The 24,540-nt window shown below is 46.2% G+C and overlaps 1 protein-coding gene across 3 annotated transcripts in view; it reads left to right on the top strand.

The window, feature by feature from the left end:
• LOC122535716 overlaps positions 1-24,512 on the top strand; it is a 73,164-nt gene extending 48,652 nt beyond the window's left edge. The window contains exons 5-12 of one of the 3 annotated variants that reach the window (XM_043667480.1): positions 72-1,091; positions 2,011-2,434; positions 3,476-3,576; positions 5,974-11,437; positions 11,534-15,528; positions 17,272-17,523; positions 17,593-17,795; positions 19,300-24,512. In XM_043667480.1, the coding sequence (XP_043523415.1) occupies positions 72-1,091; positions 2,011-2,434; positions 3,476-3,576; positions 5,974-11,437; positions 11,534-15,528; positions 17,272-17,523; positions 17,593-17,795; positions 19,300-22,267 (14,427 nt within the window). In that variant the 3' untranslated portion in view covers positions 22,268-24,512. Of the gene's footprint in view, positions 1-71; positions 1,092-2,010; positions 2,435-3,475; positions 3,577-5,973; positions 15,529-17,271; positions 17,796-19,299 lie in introns of all 3 variants that reach the window. The other 2 variants (XM_043667478.1, XM_043667479.1) reach the window with 2 other exon arrangements.
• The last annotated feature ends 28 nt before the right edge of the window (positions 24,513-24,540 follow it).

Here is a 24,540-nt window from a genome sequence, read left to right as displayed (position 1 = left end):
CAATCTCCGAATCAAGCTCGAGCTGTCGATTCTACTTGGTATTAAATTCAACTTTCAACTTTCCTTTGCAGGAGAAAATGAAGGAAGCCTCGCCTAGCAAGGAGCAGGGCAACCAAAGTCCTCGGGATGTCCCGAATCCCAAAGAGAGAAGGTCGGAGGACACCGATCACGAGCATCGAACGGAACCTACGAACATCCTTTTGAAGCCGGTGCACCCAGCGAAGGACAACTTCAGCAACCCGGGCAGCCCAGAGTTCGACAGCTCGTTCTACAGCAGCGTGAGCTGCAACATTCGCGAGAACCTGCTCCACCACCTAGACGGCAAGCTGCAGAGCTCCTCCTCCTCGTCAACAGTCACGTCGTCCACCGGTTGTTCGTCCGCGACAGACGCGAAGCCGCAACAACAGCAACAGCAGCAGCAGCAGCAGCAGCAACAGCCACAGCAGTCCTTCTACGAGCACAACGTCAGCCAGATCCAGTTCCCCATAGACATCTCGTTGACGGCGGCAACGCCAGTCTATTCGAAAGAGTACGGCAACGAGGAGTACGAAAACAACAGCGAGTACGCGCAGAAACCCGGCAAGAGCAACAGGTCTCATCCGCGGAGAGTGTCGTTCGAGAAGTACAACTTCCCGAGGAAGTACGACGGAAAGGAGCAGTGGACCTGCTCGATAAAGGACCTGAGCAAGTTCGACATCTCGACGCAGCTCTCCCTGAGGAAGAAGCAACAACTGTTGAAGGACCTAAGTCTGAGCAGGCTGCAGCAGATCACCGTCCTCACTGCCTCCGAGATGGCGCAGAACGAGCAGTGTCTCAACTCCAGGGATCTCGAGGAAGCTGTCGTCGAAGTCGACAAGCCTCTGGATGTCGAGCAGGCCTCGGAAGGGAAACGCGACTGCACCGAGGCAAACGTGAAGCAGCTTCAGGAGACGGAGTTCACTGTGGAGTTCGGCAATTTCCTGAGGCTGAGGAAGTGGGACGAGACGACAACGTCCGAGGCGGCCAAGAAACAGGAAACCGTCTACGCCGAGTTAACCGGGGAATGGTCCAGACCGAGGATCTACGTTTGCGGTACCTGCGCTTCCAAACACGTGAGTTCACAATGATGATGTCTGAAAAAAAAATAAATAAATGGTTACGCTGAAACAACGTACAGGACACGCGGAGCCCTGTGTCTCGAATCAATTGTCTCGGAACGATGTTGAGATACGAAATGACCAATTCGTGGTCTTGCTTTTAACATCGTGTAAATTTATTGGAAATTTACGAGACGAGGAATTTTAGAAATTTAGAAATTTAGAAAAATACGAAAAGGAATTAATATTCATGGATTCACATTTTGTAATGAAGTTTGAAGAAAATTGGAAAATTACGTTCTTTTTTTTTTTTTTTTTGCAATAATTGTACGTACTCGTAAACTTCCCAATCATTTACCTTGACAAATTTGCGTTGACAACGAAGTCTTCAAAGTCGATTTCCACGAACTTTGTCTCGTTGGACAAAAGTCTCGATAGACAGTCGAAAGACTCGAGTACAGTCGGCCTTATCGAAACGACGGCATTCACGAGCGATTAGCTAATTAATCAGTCTACCTGATTGCTGACTATCGATCGGATTGCAGAGCAGTTGAAGGGACATCTCTTCATGTTGATTGACAATTAGCTGTCGTCGAACGAATCTCTATTGATCGTCCGAGCGAGATATTACCGTCGAGTCCAAGTCCAATCGTAATAACCGTGCTCTCGCCGATCGTTATTATCGATTGAGCTAATTAGGACGTCGTCCCCGTGAGATTGGCCCGTGAACTAGAACTTTAGATGGACGCTCGAGATTAGTTCAGAACTCTCGTACGCGGCTCGATCGTGTCACCAAAAATTAAACGCGCGAAATTTCATCCCGACTCGCATTTACGAAAGAAATAATTTCTACGTAAGAAAAAAAAAAAAAAAAAAGAAAAAAAAAATTCATCGTACGTACAATCGTCACTTACCAGGCACGTTCTCGTTGCAGGTAACTTTGAAAGAAATGGAGGACCACAAAGTGACCACACATCCGAACGTCTGGTGTTCTCACTTTGAGTTCTCTGGTGATCAAAGGGAGCTTTACAAGCATCTATTTCTACCAGGGAAGGACGTGCCCACGGCGAAAGCGAGGGCGGCCATCTTGGTCGAAAAGGTGTGCACCAAGTGCTCCAAGAATTGTACCACGCTACCAGAATTGCACAGGCACATGCTGGAGTGCGGCGGGGACCAGGCATGGTTGCTTGGCCTGTTCGGCAATGGGAAGAAGAAGTGCAAGTGGAGGCCGTTCGGCAGCCGCAGCAGGAGGCGAAGGCAGCGGGGAATGAAGAGGAACATTCAGAACTCGCAGACACCGAGGGTGAACGCGCCGAGAGAGAAGCAGCCTACGGGGCCGAGGGTCAGGCCCAGCGACAGTGAGTGACTTCATCTTTTTTTCTTTTTGACGGTATAAAAATTTCCAAATCTCAATTTATAGTCCAAAGTTTCTTTTTATAAAAATTTCCAAATCTCAATTTATAGTCCAAAGTTTCTTTCATAAAAATTTCCAAGTCTCAATTAGTCACAGTGTGGACCAGAGGGTTCCCAGACTACAAAACTCAAGTCAGTTCAGCGCAAGAGGTTAAACGATCGTCTTGTAACTCTCTGCCTCTCTCTCTCTCTCTCTCTCTTAAGGGATGGATTTAATGTCCTGTGAAATATAAATTTTAATTGGCTCCTATTGCAGCGCGAATGCGTCGAGCTGCCATAGAGCGTGGCCAAGTGAATTACGCCATCGCATCGGATTGAATTTTAACTTTGCGCGAAAAAAGAGGAAAAAAACACGCGTTTGGGGACGGAGAGTCAGTGTAACAAGGTTTTAATTTCCTACGAAGTCAAGGTGAATCGTATTACAACGTTTTTTTTTTTTTTTTTTTCTGTTTCGAAACGAGATTTCGGTTTCGAGGAAAAGGAATTTGTAAAAAGAAAAAAATAACAAATGGCAGCACGTGCTTTGGAAATTGATAAAAAGGGACGGTAAACAGGAACGTACGGGGTAGAGGAAATTCGTTAACCACGTCAGAGAAGCGTTTAATTACTGCACTAATTAAAACTTTGTTTCATTTAGCTGAGTCACTTATTCGACAACTTCCCTTGCCGCGCAATAATTACGGCCGTGGCGAGCCACGATCATTTGAAACTTATTAATCATGCGTCGATTAATATTAAACGTATCCAATACGCGTGCACAAATCCTGCTGTCCAAAGTGTCGAAGCAGAATTTAAAAATGGCACTAATGGAACTAATTTCGGCCAATTTCTCGCGATTTTTGTCAGTTAAAGGAACCTGAATTAAGGGAGACTGTAACAATATCAATCCATCACTGAGCTTCACTTTGGATCAAAATGATCTAAAAAGAAAAGAAAGAAAGAAATAACAGAGATAAATGGTTCATTCTTCGTTCTTTTGTTCGTAGGGGAGAGTATACAAAAGATGTTGGCCAACTTACCGCCCAAGAGGGCAACCAGGAAGGTGTTGCAGGACACCACACTGAGAACCCAGGGCAGATTGCGCACCGTAAGTGTTGAATGTTCGAACGATTCCATTAACCTTGTCCTAAATGTTCAGTTTTTTTTGGTGTTTATGTGGTTTTATTGTCGAATAACACCGCAATCATCACCCAAGTGCTATTCGTACTAAGCGGAATTAACTGTTACGCACGCTAATTTGACAGACAACTGAAACAGAGTCCGAGAATCTCAAAACACAATCATCCGGTAGGGGGATATATGTGTAATTCTGTTGCGTGACGAAATTAGAAATTACAATCACTGAAATTACACGTCATTCAACGTATTTAGGACTGTTCGTTTCGAAATTAAACACACGGTCATGATAAAGTGACACACTTCTCAGCTTTAATCAAAATTTCTTTCCTTCTGCATAAAAAGGAAAAGTTACTCAATGAATTTGTAAAACAGATATAGTTCTACAAACGTAGCAGTCCTTTGAACTACGTCTTCCTGTAATTTTCTTTTAATTACTAGCGATAAGAGAGGTACAACGAAAAACAGTCACGTGTCTGACCTACGTAATAATTGTATTTTCCACAATTTGAGTAGCTTGAAAGATTTGCGAAAGATTAGGGACTTTGAAGGTTGAGAAAAGACATTTCCTCTTCTTTTCTTCACACTGGAACGATGAAAGTTTCAAGCGTTTCCAAGAAAAATTCGAAATACCAATACACAGTTCTAATTTCAACATTTATAAGACTGGTCTCTAAATCCCAAACTCCTGTAAAAAAAAAAGACAAAGTTTATCGGCGAGAAAGTATACTTGTTCGATAGCATAATTCAAACCCGGAGAAACTGGCGCGAGCAACGTAACAGACGAAAAGGACCCTGTGTGGTCGCGCGAGGAAAGAGAGAGTCCTGAGTGGACAATTTGCGATTGCCAGCGTGCCAACGAGAGTTGGCAAGACGGGAAGCACACACGGTGACCCGAAAAAGGCGGGGCCGGAATTAGGTAAACAAGTACGTAGCTCGCGACGAGCAGCTCCAGTTAACGGGTGACCCGAATCCTCGCGAAAAAGACGAAACTCGATAATAATAAGGCGATAACGCGCGCGGGGCCGGCTCCGGCTGGACGGCACGGATATATAAGTGGAGTATTGATTACCCAACCACACGGCTATGTGTCCGTGCACACGTAGGGGAGAATACGTGGCGACGTAGCCACGCCGGCAAGACGGTTTTCACGCTATCTCAGGAAACTGGACGACTCGTTGGATGGACAACACTCCCTTGACATTTTTGTGTCCAGGGCAGGATGATTATGACATTTGAAAAAGTCCCCCCTCGGGTCGGCTCGTCCGATTCGAATCGATCAGCCCTGACAAAGCGGAGCGACGGCGGAGAGTCTTGGCATTGATTTCTGTCAGGACAGAAGTATCATTTGGTACTATGTAGATATTGGGGAGTTGGAATCGTTGAAGTTAAAGGGAGTTAAAGCTTTGTGCTCTGAGCAATTATCTGGGGGATTTGTATGTTAAAAGTTGGGAATTAGAAATAGTTGGGATTGAGTTTTCAAAGCACGGGGGAGATTTTAATACTTTAGGAGATCCTAATGTAAGGTTGGCGACGTAGAATTGGGATGGAAAAGCTAACTCTATATTAGGAGCTAGAATGATTAAAGTTCGTTCTTTGTGCGTTTGATGAATTCTGAAAATTATTGAGGAATTTCTTGAAATTTAACTACAAGTACTTGGAATTGGGCTGTGAAAGCTTGATACTTTAGGAGATTCTAATATAAAAGTGATAAAGAATTGGGGTGCAAGAGGGAAAGCGAAAGTTGGAATGTTAAAGTTCTTTGCATTTAGGAATTTCTTAAAATTTAGGCACTAGAATTACTTGCGATTGAGTTTTGAAAGCACTTTCGGAGTGAAACACATGCAGAATAGAAATTTTTGGATTATAGAAACTGACGAGAACATTTTCAAGTAAAAATAAAATCATGTATTTAGGACTGATTTACATTTTCAGAATATTAATCTAACAGTCGAAAATCAAGAAATGTAGAGATCGTTTACTATTCAAGAATTTTTCATTTCAATAAAAAAAGAAAAAAAAAGAAAGAAAGAAACTAAATAGTTAATGTCAAATTTTGAAATACTCGCGATCCACAAGATTACTAAAATCCACTTCTAAAGGAGCAAAAGTGTTCGCAATTTTCGCTCAAAGTGAGGTGGGCAGACTCCTCAAAATAGAACTTAACTCGAACCACAATACCATAATAATCCCCCGTAGCACATTGTCCTACGTAAATCACGTAGAAAATGGTTGTTGACCGACCTTCGTCGAAAAAGAAAAAAAAAAAAAAAAAAAGAAAAGGAAACTTGCTCGAGTTTCCGCGAGCAGCGAGCGCAACAGGCACACACGACGCAGTACCACGAAGGCTTCTTTGCCGTCTGTACAGGTGCAAACCAGGACGAGGCCGCGGCTGGTCGGCGAGAATTCCAGCGTCTCGCGAATGTCCCGGAACAAGGCTGCCCTGAGGAACAAGCTGTTGAAGAACGCCAAGTCGATCCAACGGAACCGGTGCCGGATTGACAATATCTCTGCGGTGATCGAGAGCGTGGTGAGGAACTATGCTCCCGACTTGTCGAAGCCCACGTTGGGAGAGAGGGAGGGTGTGGAGGCACGAGAGGTCAGCACGACGAAAACCACTGATCCGGAGAGGGAAACCAAAGAGAAATCGGTCGACGGGTGTTCCACTGTCGGAGGAGACGACGCGCCCAACAGAGCGAAAGCGACGAGAGGGCCGAGGGTACTGGGCAAGAAGCGAAACGTGAGGACGAAAGACGGTACAGTGAGGAGCCTGGACCAGGCAAAGAGGACGAGCCTGAAAGCGAAAACAGCGAGGACGGTTTCGAAGAACGTGTCCGAGACGAAGACAGAGACGCTTGGCGATGGTGTTAGAACGTCGAAAACCAGCAAAGCTTGTCCGAAAAGTTTGGAGAAGGAGGCGGAGGCAGAGGGAACCGAAGCTAGTCCAGGGGAAGCGAGATCCCCCAGTCTGAAGAGCAGCAAGTCGTCCACGCAGAGCGGCATACCTAAACGAAAGCGTCCGGTGGATCCTGTCGCCTCTCTGAACGCCTCTATCAAAGCCAAGTCGCAGCTGAGGACCCAGGACGGGAAATTCGCCAGAAATCCCAACAAGGAATCCGCTTTGCCTCAGAAGTTCCCGGAGGGTGTAGGGCTCAGGTGTCCGGTCTCTGGTCAAGTCTCGACGACGACAGCCAAGGAACGAGGCGGTGAAACTAGTCCGGAATCGTCGATCACCAGGTCCAAGTTGAGGGCAGTTACCAAATGTAAGAACGGCGACCAAAATTTGCCGAAAAGAACGACCAGGCTGTCGTCTGACAGTGACAAGATGCCCACGCTGGAGCCAGCTGTTCGAGCGTCGTCCCCTACGGACGAGTATCCGGAAACCTCGGCGAACGACCTGCCGATTTTATCGCCAGCCACGCCGGCTTCTGCTCAGGAGAAGAGCCTGCGGGGCGGTAAGGCGCTGATCGGCAAGTGTTTGGACGACAAGGAAAATCCCAAGAAGCAGGAGACTCAAGAACCAGAAAAGGGAACCGGAAGCAGTTTGAAGGAGGAGAAGGAACAGCAAAAGCAGGGTAAAGGCAGGAGAGCGAAGAACGACGCGAAAAGTTTGAACAAAACCGCGGAGAATATCGACGCGAAGACCGACGTGTCCAAGGAGGTGACCAAAGGATCGATCAAAGAGAAATTCAAGAGAAGGAGCGCCCCGGCCAAGATCTTGAATGCGGAGGAAAAGAAAACAACCGGAACCACAGCAAGAAACGTGGAGGAAACGAGTCTGAAGAAGGAGGTGAAGCAGAAGAAGGAAGAAACCGTCAAAAGCAACATCAAGACCAAGTTGGAGAGCGTTCTCGACGACGACGACAGTCCCATAAAGATCCGAAGCGTTCCGTTCGAGGTAAAGAAGCTGATCGGATCCGACAGCAAGGAGGATCTGCTCACGAAACTGGTTTTGACTACTAGGATCGCCACGTCCAAACGTTGCCTGAGGCAACCAGCGTCGAAGTTCAAGCTGGAACAGGGCAGGAGCAAGTCTCGAAAGGATCCGGAGGTGGAGAGGGCTCTGAAGTTGGACTCGGGATCGACCTCAGACGCGTCTACGAAGAAAGAGAAGCTCGACGCCAGGAGAAAATCACTGAGAAAGACGGACAGGAAAGACACGAAGAACGAAAGAACCGTCGCGGAAGAAGCCAGCAGGATGAAAGACGAGGTGAAATCAGCAGCCAGAGGACGGAGGAGCAGCAGTCTGACCAACGAGAGCAAGTCACTGATGCCGTTGTCGTCTTTCGACGTGCAAACTAAGTCGGAAACCAGCGTGAATACGAACAACGTCCAGAATACGGACAAGAGACAAACGAGGGGTTCGACGTTGAACTCCGGTGAAATAGACGTTGTCCAGAGTGAAGACTCGAGTCTGAAGAAGAACGTTTTTGGAAAACGACGAGGCAGAGTCAAGTCCAACAACAACGACGTGTCTGATAAAAGGAACACCCAAGAAGTATGCCAAACGAAGAACGAGGAAAGCGAAGCTGCTAACGACATCGACTCGAAGGAAGCGGAAAGGAACGAGGCGAATTCCGATAACAGAGAGACTGTGTCAATTGGAGGGACGAAACTGGCCAAGGAAGAGAAGGTAGATCATCTATTGGAGAGCAGAGAAAGGAACAATGGGAAGGAAAATTCACTGGCAAGGCCAGCGCCCGTTCAAAAGTTGAAAGTTGGCAGGCCCAGGAAATCCTGGGGTGCCAGGAAAGATCAGGCGTCGAAAAAGTCCTTGAACAACGTGATTGGGATTCTCACAGAGGGCATAAATATCCCTGTGGACGCGCAGCCGAGTGTCCCGAGCACGCAGACTGGTACAGACAACGTGGAATCCGGAGTATCTCTTCAGACTGCCACGCCACGGGCCGACGATGGTGCTAGCAAGACTCCAAACCTGGACAAAAGTGTCAAATCTTCTGAGAACGCTGTTTTCGAAGTGTTGGCAACTGTTCCGGATAAATCAGTGATTTCCAACGAGAACGATCCGAAACAAATTGAAGCTACCAAGGAGCAGAATTTGGAGAGACCTACGGAGAAGATTCAGAGAGGTGAGTCGTCCTCGAACGAGGACGAAGAACAGTCACCGGCTAATGACATTATTCTGGACTTGTCGAGAAGGAAACAGAAGGGGAAAGGATCGTTTTTGGAGAAGATTGTTTCGAAAATAGCAAAACAGAAGGACGCGTTGTTGGAAGGTGAGGTTGGTTCTCTGCTGGACACGGCCGCGGACGAGCTCACCAGTATTCTGAATGAAGTCGGGCCGGTCTTCTCGGAGAACACGGAGACTTCGGGCGAGACGAGAGCTGCAACGAAAGCGGAAAAGATCAGAGACACGGCGCAGGGAAGTGAAAAAATCGAAAGATCGTCCGACGAAAGTTGCCCGAGTCGGGACAATTTGGTCCAGAACCTAGGAAACGAAGAGAACGAAGAAAAAATTTCGGAGGAACCTGCAACAGAATTCGAGTCAAAAGTAACACCCAAAAGTGGAGAGATAGCTGACCAAGAGGCTGAAACCAAAATGCTGATGGAGGAACGAGAGAAGACCTCTTTTATGGACGAAAAGGAGAATTGTGTCGATGGATCGAAAGAACAAGATGGCGTCGTCCCCGCCGAAACCAGCTCTGCTATAAATAATAATAAAGTTTTATCACCTGCCATTGAAAACACTTTGGAAATTTCAGCGAGTAACGTCGCGGATGCACCTTCGTCGAGGCTGAATGGAGAAAAGGAGAAACACGAAGAGGTGGCCGAGGAGGGAAAAGCGAAAAGGAGATCGAAGAAACGATCGTTGGATGGGAGATCCAAGAAGAAGACCGTCGAATCGACAGACAATTCGATAGAAGAAAGCCTTGTCTCCAACGAGTTGCATCCTCTGACTGACTCGATAGAATTAATCGAACAATCAAAGCAAGTGCCTTCCGCTGAAGAGAACATTCAGGACGACCTGTCTACCGAGGTTGACGGAGACAAGATACAACGCGAGGAACGTGGAACGAAGGACATCGACACGCCTGAAAATTCCAATGAAATTGTCACGGAACTCGCCGTTGATCCTGCAAACAATACAGAAGAACGTACGAGAAAGGACAAGAACGAAGAAGCAGAGCAACTAGAAGAAGTTGCTGATGCAACGAGAACTAAGGAAGAGAATTCGTCGAAAAAGAGGAGATGTTGCGTGGAAGAGGTGGATCAGTATTCCGAAATTCATGTACCGATCAGGAGATCTTACAAGAGGAAGTCGCATCCTACGGAGGAAGAGAAGGTGAGTCACATCTCCGAAGAAGAGATATCTACGAGCGAAGTGACGCTGGAGAACGCGAGAGGGCCGAGAAGAAGGTCGTTCAGAACGAAATCCACGGTTCGAACAAAGAGCGAGGAAAAAACGGCAAACGAAGACGAAAATAACACTGCCGTTGGTGTCAGTGCGATTAGCATAACTACTGAAAACACTGAACCATGGAAGAATGTGGAAGAATCGTCGGAGAAACGTGAAACTGTGCTCGATGAAACTCCAAGACAGCAGACGACGTTGTCGGATAGTCTCGAAGAACACTCGAAAGAAAAAGAAGAGAATTCTAGCGCGAAAAACTCGGAGGAAATGAACAAAGAGCAGATCGATCAAACTTCTTCTTCTATCGAGCTAGAGAAGACCACCGAAGAGGCACCAGTTGTTGCGGTTAAAGTGCCGAAAAAACGCGGCAGAAAGAAGAAGTGTCTGACGCAGTCACCAGACACAGTTTCTCGAGAAAATCCCAAGCAGGAACCCGCCGCGACGAGTCAACTTCCGCCCAGAAGATCGCTGAGAACGAACAAGCTCGTGGAGGAGGCCGAGAGTCAGAGCAAGAATTTCAATCATCTGCAGGTCCCTTCGTCGAACGTGGAGCCGTTCAAAGTTCCTGAAGTAACCGAGCTGCTCCAACACACGAAGAAGAGGACGTACAAGAGGAGATCGACCACCGACGAGAATTCGGACGTTCAGAGCAACTGTCCTCGAGCAGAGCCGGAAGCAGATGGTGCGGAGTGTTCGGAAGAGAAGAAGAGCTCGACGGAGAAGGATGATCAACCGGAGAACTTGTGCCAGAAAGACCCTGTCGAAGAAAAAAAACACACCGCCGAGAGTGAACGCGACGACCTGGAGAGATCGAGCTCCGCCGGTTCCCTCGATCTAATGGGCAAAACGGAGCAAATTGGCAAGACTAGAACCTCGAAGAGGAAACAGCTGTCTTCGGAAGACCTGCCGGAACAAGGACGACTGGAGAGCGCGGACAACTTGTCAGAGAACTCCTGCGTGAGCGACTTCAGCTACCTGAGAAGGAAACGCTACTCGAAAAAGAGGAAGGAGCTTCGCGCGTCGCGAACGGAGGACACGTCCGCAACTGACTCGGAGTCCGTCGACGTCGAGAGGAGCAGCAATAGAAGGCAGATCCTGAAAAGGAGAGCCAAGAAGAACATAATCTTGGTCGACTACCTGATGGACGTCGAGAGGAGCACCAACAGACGGCAGATCCTGAAGAGGAGAGCCAAGAAGAACATAATCTTGGTCGACTACCTGATGGACGACTTCGACATTCCGATGGACATTCCAGATTGCGTGGAGGACGTGACCGACGCGAAGAACGACGTCGATCAGGAGCCAGAACCGAAAATGAAACCGCCGAACGAGGAGAAATTGGTCGAAGAAGCTGTGTTATCGAACGAAATGTTGGACGAGAAGCTTGGTGAGGACAAAATTGAGAAACAAGACGAAGATTTTAAAAGGTCGGTTGAAGATGAAGAGGAAGAGGAGGAGGAGGAAGAAGAGGAGGAGGAAGAGGAGGAGGAGGAGGAAGAAGAGGAGGAGGAGGAGGAGGACGACGACGACGACGACGACGAGGAAGAGCTGAAAAACGAGGATCAGATGGACGAGAAGCTGGATGGTCTCTCGCAAACGCAGGATAACTTTCAATCGCCGAAGAAGAGGGCGGCTGGCAACTACGTGGTGGTCCACAAGAAGACGGGCGAGATTCTGATCGTGGAGAAGAGGAAGAAGCTGACGAAGGAGGCAGCCAGGTTCTTCTGCGACGTCTGCACCACCAGTTTCACCAGGAAAAGCTCCCTGAAAAAGCACAATCAGTCTCAGTCTCACCTGTCGCAGATGGTCAAGTCGAAGAAGAACGCGGCGTCGACGGCGGAGGACGTCGAGAACGCGGAAGATCCCTTCGCCGCCAGTCAGAACGACGTGTCCAGCGACGAGAACAGGGTCGAATCAGCAGACGAAGCGACGAACGTTCCTTCGGAGCTGAGGGACGACCAGGAGAATGAGAACGACGCTTCGAAGTCTGCGATTCCAGAGCCCCTTTGCAGCGATCTCTGCTACAGCAACCACCTGGAACAAAATCCCCTGATGAATTCTCAGGCCACGCATCAGCACACGCTGGAGGACGAGCTTCTCGACGAGGAGATCTGCAAGATTACGGAGAACATGAATCACGACGAGTACGTAATTACCGATCAAGTGTCTTCCGAGCCGGAGTCTATATCCACGCCGGTGAAAATGGAGGTGAAGATGGAAGACATCGGGAAGAGAAAGAAGCACGAGAAGAAGAAAGAGAAGGCTAAGAAGAAGAGCCTGATCGACGAGCAAATTCTCCTGGACAGCCCCGAGTTGGAAAATCCAACAGACGATACGTTGGTCAGCGTTCTGGGCGCGAACATGTCCATCAAAATTGCTAAATCCTCGTGTCTGACCGCGTCAAAGGAGAGTTCATTCGAAGGGTCGAAAACCGACATTCTCAGAACGAGGGAGAACGACTTCCAAGAACCGTGTTTAGACGGTTCGCCGAAACTGCAAGAGAACAGGGACATGGACATGGATATGGAGATTGAGGATGCGCTGTTGAGGACAGAGGTGAATAAAATCGTGGAGGACGACAGTATATACAAGATGAACCCTGAGGAAAGGAACGACGATTTCCCGAGCGTCCGACTGGACGACACTGACACGGTGAAGAATCAACCGTACGAACGTTTGAGCCTGAAACTCACCATAAACACGCGCGGAATCGAAGTCTGTAAAGATACTGACCTCGACAAGTGCGACTACTCGAGCGCGTTCGTCGAGACATCCGAGGATGTGGATCGCAGTTCTGAGAGAAATCACGAGAGCGCCCGAGCCGAACCGGTCGAGGATTGCGATTACGTTGAATCGAGAACAGAAGGATTTGACGAAGACTCGAGCTCCTCAACCCCATGCGAGAGTCAGAGAAGAGAGAGAAAAAGCTCTTTGGAGAGCAACGTCGACGAACTGGACATTATTTCCAAAGTGCAAAGGGTCACGGAGACATTGGAGAACGTGGAAGATCAACAGACAGAAAGCGAGAAGCAGAATGAGTCAGGGAAAGCGCCACATCATGGGAGATCCAGGAGAGGCAGAGACAAGAGACAGTCGGAAGAAACGGAAAACAACTCGGAAGGTGAAGCAACGAAGAGCTCAGTTCCCAGACATAAAGTTGATCAGAATGAGTTAGCAACGAAATTTTCAGAGTCAGAGGCTTTTGCCATCGACGAATTCAACACAGGTGAAAAGTTAGAGCGCTTGGAAGAGAGTTCTATCAAAAATGACAGCGTTCCTATCCTTGAATCACTGGAGAATCAAAATGTACATGAATTCAACGAATCGGAAGAGTTGGAAAGCAAGAAACTCGAAGAAAATCCAGAATCCGCGGAAGAAACTACTCTAAAACAGTCGATGGAACAACGAGTTACTGAGGAAGAGATTGTACGGTCAGAAGACATAATCAAATCCTTGGAATCTATAGACGACGACGAAACTTCGTCGTCCTCCAGTTTAGCGGACAAACCGTTGTCGCAAATTTTACTAGAGAGGGTACAAAAATTAGACGCGTACAAGGATCAGATGAAGGAGATCCCCTGTTGCACGGACATTCCGACGGATTCTGTAAACGAATCGAAACCGGAGGCAAAGTCGAATGTCGAGAACGAACGCACGGTCGACGACGATTCTTCACCCGCGAACGAACCGATCGAGAAGGAGAAACCAGACGACAAGGATTCGAACGTCAACGACGAACAGGCGAAGATCGCGTCGGAGGAAGAGGCGTCGAAAACGATGGAGGACAACTCTGACAAAGACTCGAAGATCTCGTCGGAGTCGGAGAATAGCGAGGCAGTTCCGTCGATGAAAATCATACCGAACGAGAAAGAACTGGAAGAATCGGAGATTATTAGTAACGTCGGTCGAAAATCAAGTGCCAGCGATCGTCAAATTTTAGGCAAGAAAGCCACCAAGAGCCACAGATACTCGAGTGCGAAGGACAACCATAGGAGATCCAGAGGCAGGAAGTCTTCGATGAGGAGCAAGCTGGCCGATCTGACCAGCGAGAGCGACGACAGTGAGAACGAGGACAAGACCGAGTCGCGGAACAAGAGCAAGATCGTGAAGAGCGTGTTCGGCAGAGTGTTCGGCGGCGAGAAGGCGGACAAAGTGAAGGAGGTGCTGAACGACTGGGTGTCCAAGTCGGAGGACGACTCGGACATATCTCGGACGTGTTTCAAGTATTCTAAGGACTGCACGAACGAGAAGAACGGCAAGAGGCACTCGGTCTCGTCCTCCGCGCACTCCAGCCCCAGGAAACGTTCTGGGAAACGATCGAAGAAGAACTCTTCCTCGGAGAGAAACAAGGAGAAGAACCCGGTGTACCAGGAGAACCAGGTAGACGAACACCATTCCGGAAGACACGTGAGATCAAAGAGCTCCAACAACAAAAAGAAACACGACACGGAGGCGTCCAACAGTTATTTCTTGCACCTGCCGGCGACCAAGTGCCGGCTGAGCAAGAAGAGGGCGGAGGAACTGATCTCCAGGACGTTCGAGGACGACTTCACCGAGGCGAACGTCGACAAGAGTCAGAGATCGAAGCACAAGGAGCCGAACTATGGACTGAGGAACCAAGGTAAACCCGACTTGACGATCAAGGACAGCGGCTATGGGTCCTTCAACTACGACGAGGATTCTTCCAAGATGGCGCCTATGGAGGATGACACCGCGGATGACGAACAGAAGATGGTCAAGAGGAGAAAACTGTCAGACGCCAAGAGAAGCAAAGGTAAGAGCGAGGAGGAGAGTTGGAAGGATCTAGTGTCGGAGAAGAAGGCTTCGAAGAATCCGAAAGAGTCGGACGATGAGGAGGACAGTCTCATGAAAGACGTTCATCAGAAAAGGAGCCAACTGATCAATAGGCTATCCGTTGACTTGGAAGAGTCCTCGCGCAGTTGCAGCAGCTTGGCGCCCAGTAGCGTGAGAAACAGGTCCCCGAGCATGGATAGGAACTCTCAGACCACCAGAGACTCCGACGTGGACGACGAAGAGGACGAGGATGCGGGTCATGGGCGGATCTCTCCGTTGTTCGTCTGTGGGACACCGAGAAGCTCCGTCGAGACGAGCTCCAACAGCGAGAACGAAGAGGAGGATGAAAATCTGGTCGCGAACGACGCCGTGACTAGAAAGAGCTCCAGCGAGTTTTCGGGGGAGAAGATCGTGATCAGGTCCCCGTGCTCGAGTCACAAGAGCGAAGTGGTCACCATCGCACCCACTGATGCCATAGAGGACAACGCTCTGGACGTGCCGCAGGAGATAGAGACTGCGAAGCCTAGACAGGGCAAGGTCCTGAACTTTGACGAAGAGCTGTTCGTCGAGTGTTGCTCCAGACTAAAGGCTACGACGGAAAACGAGCTTAGAGGAGCGAAGAAGATCAAGCTGGACCATAATGAAGGTTATCACAGAAAAGACGAACAGCAGCAAGGCTTCAGGGGGCCCAGAGATCGATGGAAGGACGTGGAAAGTCAAAACAGCCTGGGAAGTCTTCTGGAATCGGTCAACCAGGTGAGTATTCGGTACTGAGTGTTAATTCGAGTTCTGCATGTTTCTTTAGGTATTCGTGTTCTTTTTCATGTACATAACGTCGTAGTGTAAAATTTAGGATCCATGGCGAGACACGACGTCGTACCGGGCTGCTGTTTGAGAATTTCAGATCAGTGTAGTTTCATTAACGCAGTTATTACTAAATTCGCTTTTGTTTCAATTGTACTTCTTGTACTGTTTGCTTTTTGTGTGTCGTGCATGGCGGTTTTGTAATCAGCTGTCCAGTGGTAGAGAAAGGAGACAGTTGATTAAAAATATTTGGAAAATTTACGAAATTTATTTAGACACTAGGGTAAGTTTGATACAAGTTTTCATTAAACGATAACATTTAATTTTTCTACTCTTTTCGCCTCTGACTCACTATAAGTACATCATTCACAAACGCCTATATTTTGCATGCACAGTCTGTTTCTCGTTTCTCACATTTTTCAATTGTTGAAAACGCCTCGCTCAGTGATCTCACATTATATGTTTTGTGTTTTAGCTAAGAAAAAAAAGAAAGCTTACATACGCAGCTGTTGGTTACTTTTGTACATGCTTACGGAATTGTTTATCCCTGTAGGGGTGTTTTCTGAATAAGAATTGAATAAGAACCACGATGCAGTAAAGGGAACAAGGATGTTTTCGATCTCAAAATTTAGAAAGAGTTGCAAAGATACAAATTACTAGCGATTTTCTTTGTGGAATTTATTTCAGCAGCATCGAACTGAATGTGAAGAATTATTAGCTATCAGCTATTTGTAAAGCTGTAAAGTTTCAGAATTAAGATTTTAATAGTAAATAGGATTACACCCTTACACGGTATCTCTAAGAAGGGAATACTCTATATATTATTGTGGTAATGTTTGCAGGACCTATGAACCAGCTTTATACAGACAATGTCTCTCTCTCAGTATGCATGCAAAAGGTAGTTCTCTCCTTCCTTCGACATTTTTTAGCGTGTATGGTAGTTACGGGAATTTGTGCCTCCGAGAACGATATACTTTCTTTAACGTACATAAAACTGCGAGTGATCGATACTTATCATTAGCCAAGTAACTCTAATCGTTTTACCAATGTTTACTCCATCTTCGAACTGCTTCACGTGTTTTCCAAGATTAATTCTGTCACTTTGAAAACTCTCTCCAGTAGAAAAGAGCTTGCCGTTATTAACACTATCTATGTACATTAACATTATCTGTACAAGAACAAAAGACTCCTCATCCTTTATTTCCTGGAAAAGAAAAAAAAAGAAAAAAGAAAAATAACTGTCTTCTAGCCAGTTTTTCAAAGAAATTTTATTCACAAGTAGACTTAATTTTATACTGACAAACGTGTACCCTGTAGTAGTATTTTCCTTTTTTTTTTTTCTTTTTTTTTGTTAATCATATACCAGCTGTTGCAAAGTGGTCCACTTTCAAATGTCGAATGATAATAACAGAAAAACTCAAGTACATTCAGATATTTATGGATCAATCAAACAGTAGATTCCACAGCCTTCTCTGCAACCATGAATAACTACAATTTTCTTTTCAATTGCTCTCTGTACATATTTCGACACCTTTATTTCTAGATATCTCACAATTCTCAAATGGTCCACTCTGCAAGCAAGTGTCCAGCAGACACAGAAACTACAGACGTAGGATACCCAAACACTCACCAAAAGAACAGACAGAACAGACGTTGCGAGTGACCAAGTGTTTCACCATGTTTGCTCTATTCCAGTTGTTGGGCGAGGAGATGTACAGCACCAGGGAGAGGGACTACGCGAAACGAGGTGGCCGAAACTTGCGGAGCGAACATTCCAGCAGGTCGGCCAGCCCTGACACGTCCAGGGCTGACAACCTGGGTTACGAGGACAGCCTGGACGTTGCGTTCGAGCACAACAACAAGCTGAGGGACAAGATACAGCAGCGGATGAGAGAGTCAGAGAACCTGATTGCCAGTACCTTCAGCCAGAAGAGCAATAACGATATTGTACGTGAGCAGCGTACATCGAGGAACAACGAACTGAACATTCTAACGAACTCGTACTCTCGTCTGCAGGATCAGAAACATCTGTCCGGCCCGAATTTGTCGAACGGCGGCTACAACGAGCCTCTGCACGTCAAAGGACTGCAGGACGAGCACGGGGCGAAAGTGAATCTCGATTCCTCGGGGCTCAAGGGCAAGATGAATTCCTCGTTGGGTGGTTTGCTGGACAAGGCACTGTCCAATCTGCTGCACAGCAACGAGAAACACGATCACAAGTGAGTAATTTGCCAGGGAATTTAGCTCTGAAGAGAATAATTATGAATAATTGTGTTGGTTAATTGGGTGAGAGTAAGTTTGGGCATTCGTTGGTAGTTTTAAATCATTTTGCCAGGGTATTGCTGACAGCAATTACTGGCCCCTTTTGTGCTCCACATTTCAACAAGCGACACAGGATTTTCACAATTTGCAAATTCAAAAGTCTGCAGTATGTTGTATATATATGTGTATACACGTGTATACATAAATGTGTATGAAATAAAGTACCTATCTTTAAAAAAAAAAAATTGCAATTCATACGGTAGATCGAATATCAAAGCCAGTTTTTCATTTCCACACCTGTTGATTGCGCCTTTGATCGGCCGTGTTATAATTCCTTGTTTTTGTCTGACGAATCGTTAACACGCCGTTACCGCCATTGCGAAGTTTCTCCGAACAACGGACATTCTGCCCCGAATCCCCACTCTGTCATCCAACGACAGTTTTTTTTTCGTGTTTGCGAAAATCCATTTCAAAAAGTCAACTTCGAGAGATCTGTGTACCGATGTCTTGCATCGTTGTGTAAAAATATCAAATAATACGTGGAATGAAAAAAATTACAGGTAGCATCCAGGATCTGTCTCGCAAGGAGACAGCTTTGACAAATTTTTTTCTAACGTATTCGCTCATTTTCGTCGATACTCATTTTTATATACTCAATTTATCTTCTTTTCAATTTCAATATGTGATAAAATTCGTGAAAAGAAGAAAAAATTTCCAAATTTTTCCAATTTCTCTTTAGAAAGAAAATATCCCTTTTGCAATGACATTTGACATGGGTTTCCAAACTTCTTCCCCGAAAAATCAGCACTCGTCGCCAGGTGCAAGCGTCGAAGCAGCATCGTCTGTAAATATTAATTTCTCGTCGAATGGTTGAATTCCTTCGTGTTGTGTATTGATTTGTCACTCCACCTATTCTCGACAAGATTGCATACTATCTCCGCACAACAACTGCTGGAAATATACAATCTGACGTTCGTTATTTGGCCAAACAGCAACTCAGGAGCTGGTGATGCATTATTCTCTTCCTAGTTTGGTCTAGCTGCTCCCTGGCTCAGAACAGGAAACGTGCAAGGATAGATATGTCCCAGGTGGTTGTAAATCCATTGCCTTGTAATGGTCACGTTGATACATGGCTCGAGACGAGATAGAACATATGCTATAAAAATTTTCACGTGGCAGTGTTTGACTTTATGAACTCGTATCATGCTTAACTGAAGGACTAGAGTAGGAAAAATATTTAAAAAAAAGTAGTAATAAAGGAAATTTAATGGAAGAAAATCAATTACTGAAATTATAGATCTATTGTTAATTAATTCTTAAATTTACTTCATGGATGATAGTTAGTAGAGGAAAACAATAAGAAATATTTAAGAAAACATAACAAAAAAAGACATGATATAGAAAATAATTTAGAAAAATATTAAAGGAGAGATACTCAAACGAATTACGTTTTGTGCACAGTGGATCCACGCCGATGAAGGTGTTGGCGGAGCTAGCGTGCGCCAGAGCCCCGACAACCACATCTGGAGACTCGGCGCTTCAAGAATCCGCCCAATTCGCGAAGACCACTCTGACCAAGGACACGACGCCGAATCCAAGCCCTGTGTCGGTGTCCAAGGACCTCCAGAAAAAGTCGAGGAATCCCATCAAGGAGCTGTTCGAAAGGAAGAAGGAGATGAACGAGAGGAAACAACAGGAAAAGTCAAAGAACGCGGCAGAAGCGGCGCTGAAAGAGCTGAACGTCCACAGGCAGAGGAAAACCAAGAAGACGAAGAAGCACCAAGACTTCCCCCTGATACGACGTAACGAGCACGGTGGCCTGGTGGAGAGGAAGAAACGACGGGATGGCTTCGAGAGGAAGGAGGAATTCGCATCAGACAGGATCAAGGACGTGTACGAGTTCGACGAAGAGGAAAGCCAGATGGAGCCGAATCTGGGTAGCGTGATGTCTTACAGAAGCAGGCCAGGATACGAGGTGAGCTGCCTGAGAACCAAGGAGGTGGATGTAGCTGGTTTGATGTCCAAAGCTATCGGGGATACCCTGGAGAACGGGAAAACCGCGGATGCACTGAGCACCAGGCTCGAGTCCATGATCGACAGGAAGTTCAAGGAGCTGGAGAAATTCGCTCCGAAGACGAAGGGTGCGCTGAAAGCATTCCAGAGCGAGGACCAACAGAGGCAGATCACTGGGCCCATGGACGAGTTCGTGGAGAGGAAGCAGCCGACAAAGGCCTCGAAGAAACTCGCGGAGCAAACAACTTCAACTCCGACGACGACGAAACACCCGAAACTAAAGAAGAGGAGCAAGAATTCGAAAAAGAAGGCGAGGAATTCGTGGTACGAGAACGACAGCTCGGACGAGTACAGAACTGCGGTGAAAACCGAGGACGTTGGTGTGGGGATCTCCAAGAGTCAGAGAACCTGTTCCAAGGGAAAGCAGAACATATTCGCGGAGCTGTACACTTCGTCGGAGAGCGAGTTCGAGGATGGGGACGCGGATTACGAGTCGAAGAGGCAGAGGAGAGTGAAGAAGAACAGCAAGAAGGAGGAGACAGAGCTGGAGAACGTGGAGCAGAGTCAGGAATTAGTTGACAAGTACACCTCCGACAACGAGGACCAAGCGAACGATTGGAAGGGCCAGGACTCGAAGAACGACGCCACGAAACACGACTGCGACAACAAGAAGTCTGAGTCAGAGATGTCTGACCATCCTCTGGTCATCGACGAAAGGAAAGACGTGGACGAGCAGAGGAACAGCGACGACGAAACTGAGAACCAGTACGAGAGGAACTTTGAAATGGACGACCTGTATAGAGAGGACAGTTCGATCGTTGACTCGGACATGGAAGATTCGGTCCCCGTAGATTCAGCGAAAGTTCCAGAAGAGGTCAGGGTGAAGAGCCCAAGCTTGTCGGAGAAGAAGACCGATGCTGAGAAGGTAGATTACATGCAGGAAAGCGAACTGATCCCACTGGAGGAAGCTTTGGACCTTCTAGACCAGGCTGACAACGAGAACTCCCTGGGAGCGAAATACGGTGATGTGGCTAGGCCTGCCAAACCAGACGACTGTCGTATCAATCCAGTCGTAACGGTAGAACCTGAAAACGAAACGTTCAATCCTGTCGACGATGCTGATTTGCTCGACAAAGTGGCCATCAAGTCTCCCACTCCCGTGGAAGAGCAGGAGGAGGAACCGGACAACGACCTCTTAGCGTTGCCAGAAAAATTGTCGAGCAACGAGAAACCGCAAAAGGAATCCGAAAATCTTCCGCTGCACGTATTCTTGAGTAGAAAGGTGCAAGAGTCGAAAAAGAGAAAGGAACAGCAGCTGAAGAAGATGCAGGAGGAACAAGAGAGGATATTGATGAACTTCCAGCCGACCAGGAGACAAAGGAAGTGCGCTATTGGAAAGCAGGGACTGCTAGCAGAGATCAGCAGCTCGGACGAGGAGATATCCCCGAGAGACAGGAGAGTGAACGACAGACTAGACCACGACAAGCCGAGGAAACAAAAGAGGGAATCGAAGGAGAAGAGGAAGGAGAGGTACATAGAAAAGAAGCACGAGCAGATGATAGCCAAGGAGCAAAAGGCCATCGAGGAGGAAATCCTCAGGGAGGTTGGAAAGAAAAAGGAGTCACTCGCGCAGAACAACACCGACGCGAGGAACATCGCGGACGTCAATGGTACGAAGAAACCGACGGAGGACACCGAGTCTGCGGAGAACAAAGTGCTGCAAGAACCGGCGCAGAAGAAGAAACATCAGACCAAAGAGAAACAAAAGAGGCAGTCCAAAACGGACGAAGAAGACCCGTACGCCAAGAACAACCACGAAGGGCTGAGCGATCTGGAGAACAACTGCAACAAGCCCCCACTGATTGAAACCAATCGCGAGATCACTGAGAATAATCAGGAATCGGCTACGAAACAGAAGAAACACTTCAAATCGCCGACGAAGCCGAGAAAGACTCCGAAATTAGACCAGAAAGTAATACCAGTGAGAAAGAGCAAGAACTCAAATGTCGACAGGAAAGCCAAGACAGACACCAAGGGGGTAAAGGACAAAGAACGAAGATCGTCCAGTGGGAAACGAGATTCCGACGACGAGGAACTGAAGACGACGAAATCTTGGAACAAAGTTGAAGAGGGAGTCGGAGTGGCGATCGGTCGACGAAAACGAGCTGCTGCCAATCAATTGTACTACTGGTCCAGCTCCAGCGACGAAGAGGAAATGCTGGAAATGGTTCCGGCGGTCGAGGAGGAGGAGGACGACCGCCAGGAGCAACACGGTTGGATCGTCGGTGACTCTCACAAGAGGATGATCACGATGCTCGCCATGGAAAAGCAGCTGAAAGAGAAACGGCGAAGAAGCGAGGATGAATTCGAGCCTGGCCGAACGAAGAGCAAAAAGCACAGGAACAGCACCTCTTGATACGTGTTCCACGACTAGGTTCGTAGCTGGAACGGAAATTAAAAGAACGACAGTTTCAACTGTAACAGGAACATGTTGAGTTCCTTTCTTGACACTCGCCTGGACGCTTAGAAGAGGCTTCCGAAGAGTACAGCGATACCTGCAACGGAAAAAGAAACAAAGATCAGAGACAGACGTGTGCAGTGAGGGAAGAGGCAGACGCAGGGAGAGAGGAAGAGAGAAAGAAAGAGAACGCAGGCAACTTTTGATACGCATTTCACCACTAGCTTTCTTTTTTCCAAGCGAAGAGCACACCATCGTTTTTTCTAAAAGACTTAGAAGTGGAGTTTAGAAGAACCGGATTTTTCTTAATTAACGCGCGTTAGAAACGAAACGACTAAAAAGATGAGAGACTTTTGTAAACGGAAGTAGCGTTAACCGGATCTTTTGATACTAGTCTTAGGCTCGCGGAAGTGAACGTAAGAGACGTTAGATTTGTTAAGGTAGCTAAAAGCACGCTAGATAGTAATGTAAATCCGAATCATCTTCGGCGACTATTATTTGTTTCTTTGCTGGTGGCAACAGCCAACAAAGCGACAGATTCTAATTGATTCACGAAAGAAGAATGTAGAACGTGTATCCGACCGAGAGCTGTAGAATCGAAGCAATTAGGGAAAAAAGAGACTATATCTCGCAACTTTTAGAAGAATCTAAACTACAATCGTTTGTATTTTACTTCGTGTCTTTTTTTTCAAATATACAAGAATTTAGCTTTCATTTATTTTTCTTTTTGTTCTTTCATTTTCTTATAGTTAGCGCTCTTTATAGTTTGAGGAACGTGGCGCTGCGAACGCTTATTTGTTCCATCGAGCACGGATGAATGTAATGTGACCTACTGCCAGAAGAAATTCCGATTTCTTTCGGTCATATATATATATATATATATTGTTATAAAATAACGTGAATCGAGATAACAAGAAACTATGTCGGAGGAATAGGCCACGTGTTGTGTGAGAAGAATGAAAAACAAAATCGCAAACTGTACATAGCTTGGCATTAATAATAATGATAGTAATAATAAAAAAAGAAAACGGTTAGCTCATATTATGTTAAAAATATAATAATTCCAAGCCCTTATAAATACCATAAGCATAACCATAATTTAGACTGAATGTGAGTAAATAGCGGACATTAAAAGAAATTTAGAGAAACAGAAAAAAAAGATTAAGAGCACCTTTAGACAATACTAGGGACATCTGTAACGTTTTTAGTCGAAGTAGCGGATCGTTTAAGGAAAGAATTGAAAGGATGACTAAAAATTTTCCAGGAGAAAATAAAAATTTTAAGGAAAGAAACATTTCTCATACGTTGATATTTAATTTGGGGAAAAAAAGAAAAAAAAAAAGAAAAAGAGGACGATGTTTAAACTGGGGTCCAATCGAATAGCGTGCTTTTGCCGGCTTTTTGTGATTCGTACATATCGCGTTTAAACGAAACAGGGATGGGTGGATAAAGAAGAAATATCTAACGTCGGCTGTTTTTTATCGCTCGGCACGTTTTTTCCAAAGCTGTCGGAACAGAGATCCATTTTCGAGGGAGCTTTAGCGCAGTTTGGTCGATCAAACACGTGAAATCTTCATTTTTCTTCTTTTCTTTTCTTCTTTTTCTTTTTGTTTTCCCCTGTTGGAATTTTTTCCCGCCTTAGATCTCATATCGCGACGTCAACGACGAGTACGCTACTTATTTAAGGACGAAGCTTATATAAACGATTAAAAAATAAAAAAAAAAAAAATAAAAAAACCAGTAGAGAAAACTTTCCTTTCGTACATCTAGCTGATGCACATAATTCTAAGTGCGTAGAATTTCATATGAGAAAATATAAATATCCGGGACAAAAAATGATATATATATATATATATAAATATGAACATAAATACGAGATGATAATTGAATGTATAACAGGAACGATGAAGAGAAGAAAGGGGGGGGGGGGGAAATACAAAATGCAGAAAAAAATAATGATATAGACTTTAATGTAAATGTACTGCCATAATCATATTATACGAGAGCCTATGCGAATAGATTATATTATTATTCCTATAAAGACGAACAACCGGAGAAGCAACAGCGGCGACGAGATGGTGTTAGCACAAAACAAAACTAGGCAACAATCCGATTGTAAATAGAGCATATTTTCAATGTGTCTGGAAAAGTATGTTTTGTAATATAAGGATTGCAAAGGAAAAATAAAATTATTAAAGAATCATTCCTGCATTACTGCGTGTTGCGGCGGT

Source organism: Frieseomelitta varia, unplaced genomic scaffold, assembly GCF_011392965.1.
Source record: "Frieseomelitta varia isolate USP_RPSP 00005682 unplaced genomic scaffold, Fvar_1.2 scaffold_759, whole genome shotgun sequence".
NCBI classification, from domain to species: domain Eukaryota; kingdom Metazoa; phylum Arthropoda; class Insecta; order Hymenoptera; family Apidae; genus Frieseomelitta; species Frieseomelitta varia.
This window is presented reverse-complemented; position numbering and strand designations above follow the sequence as displayed.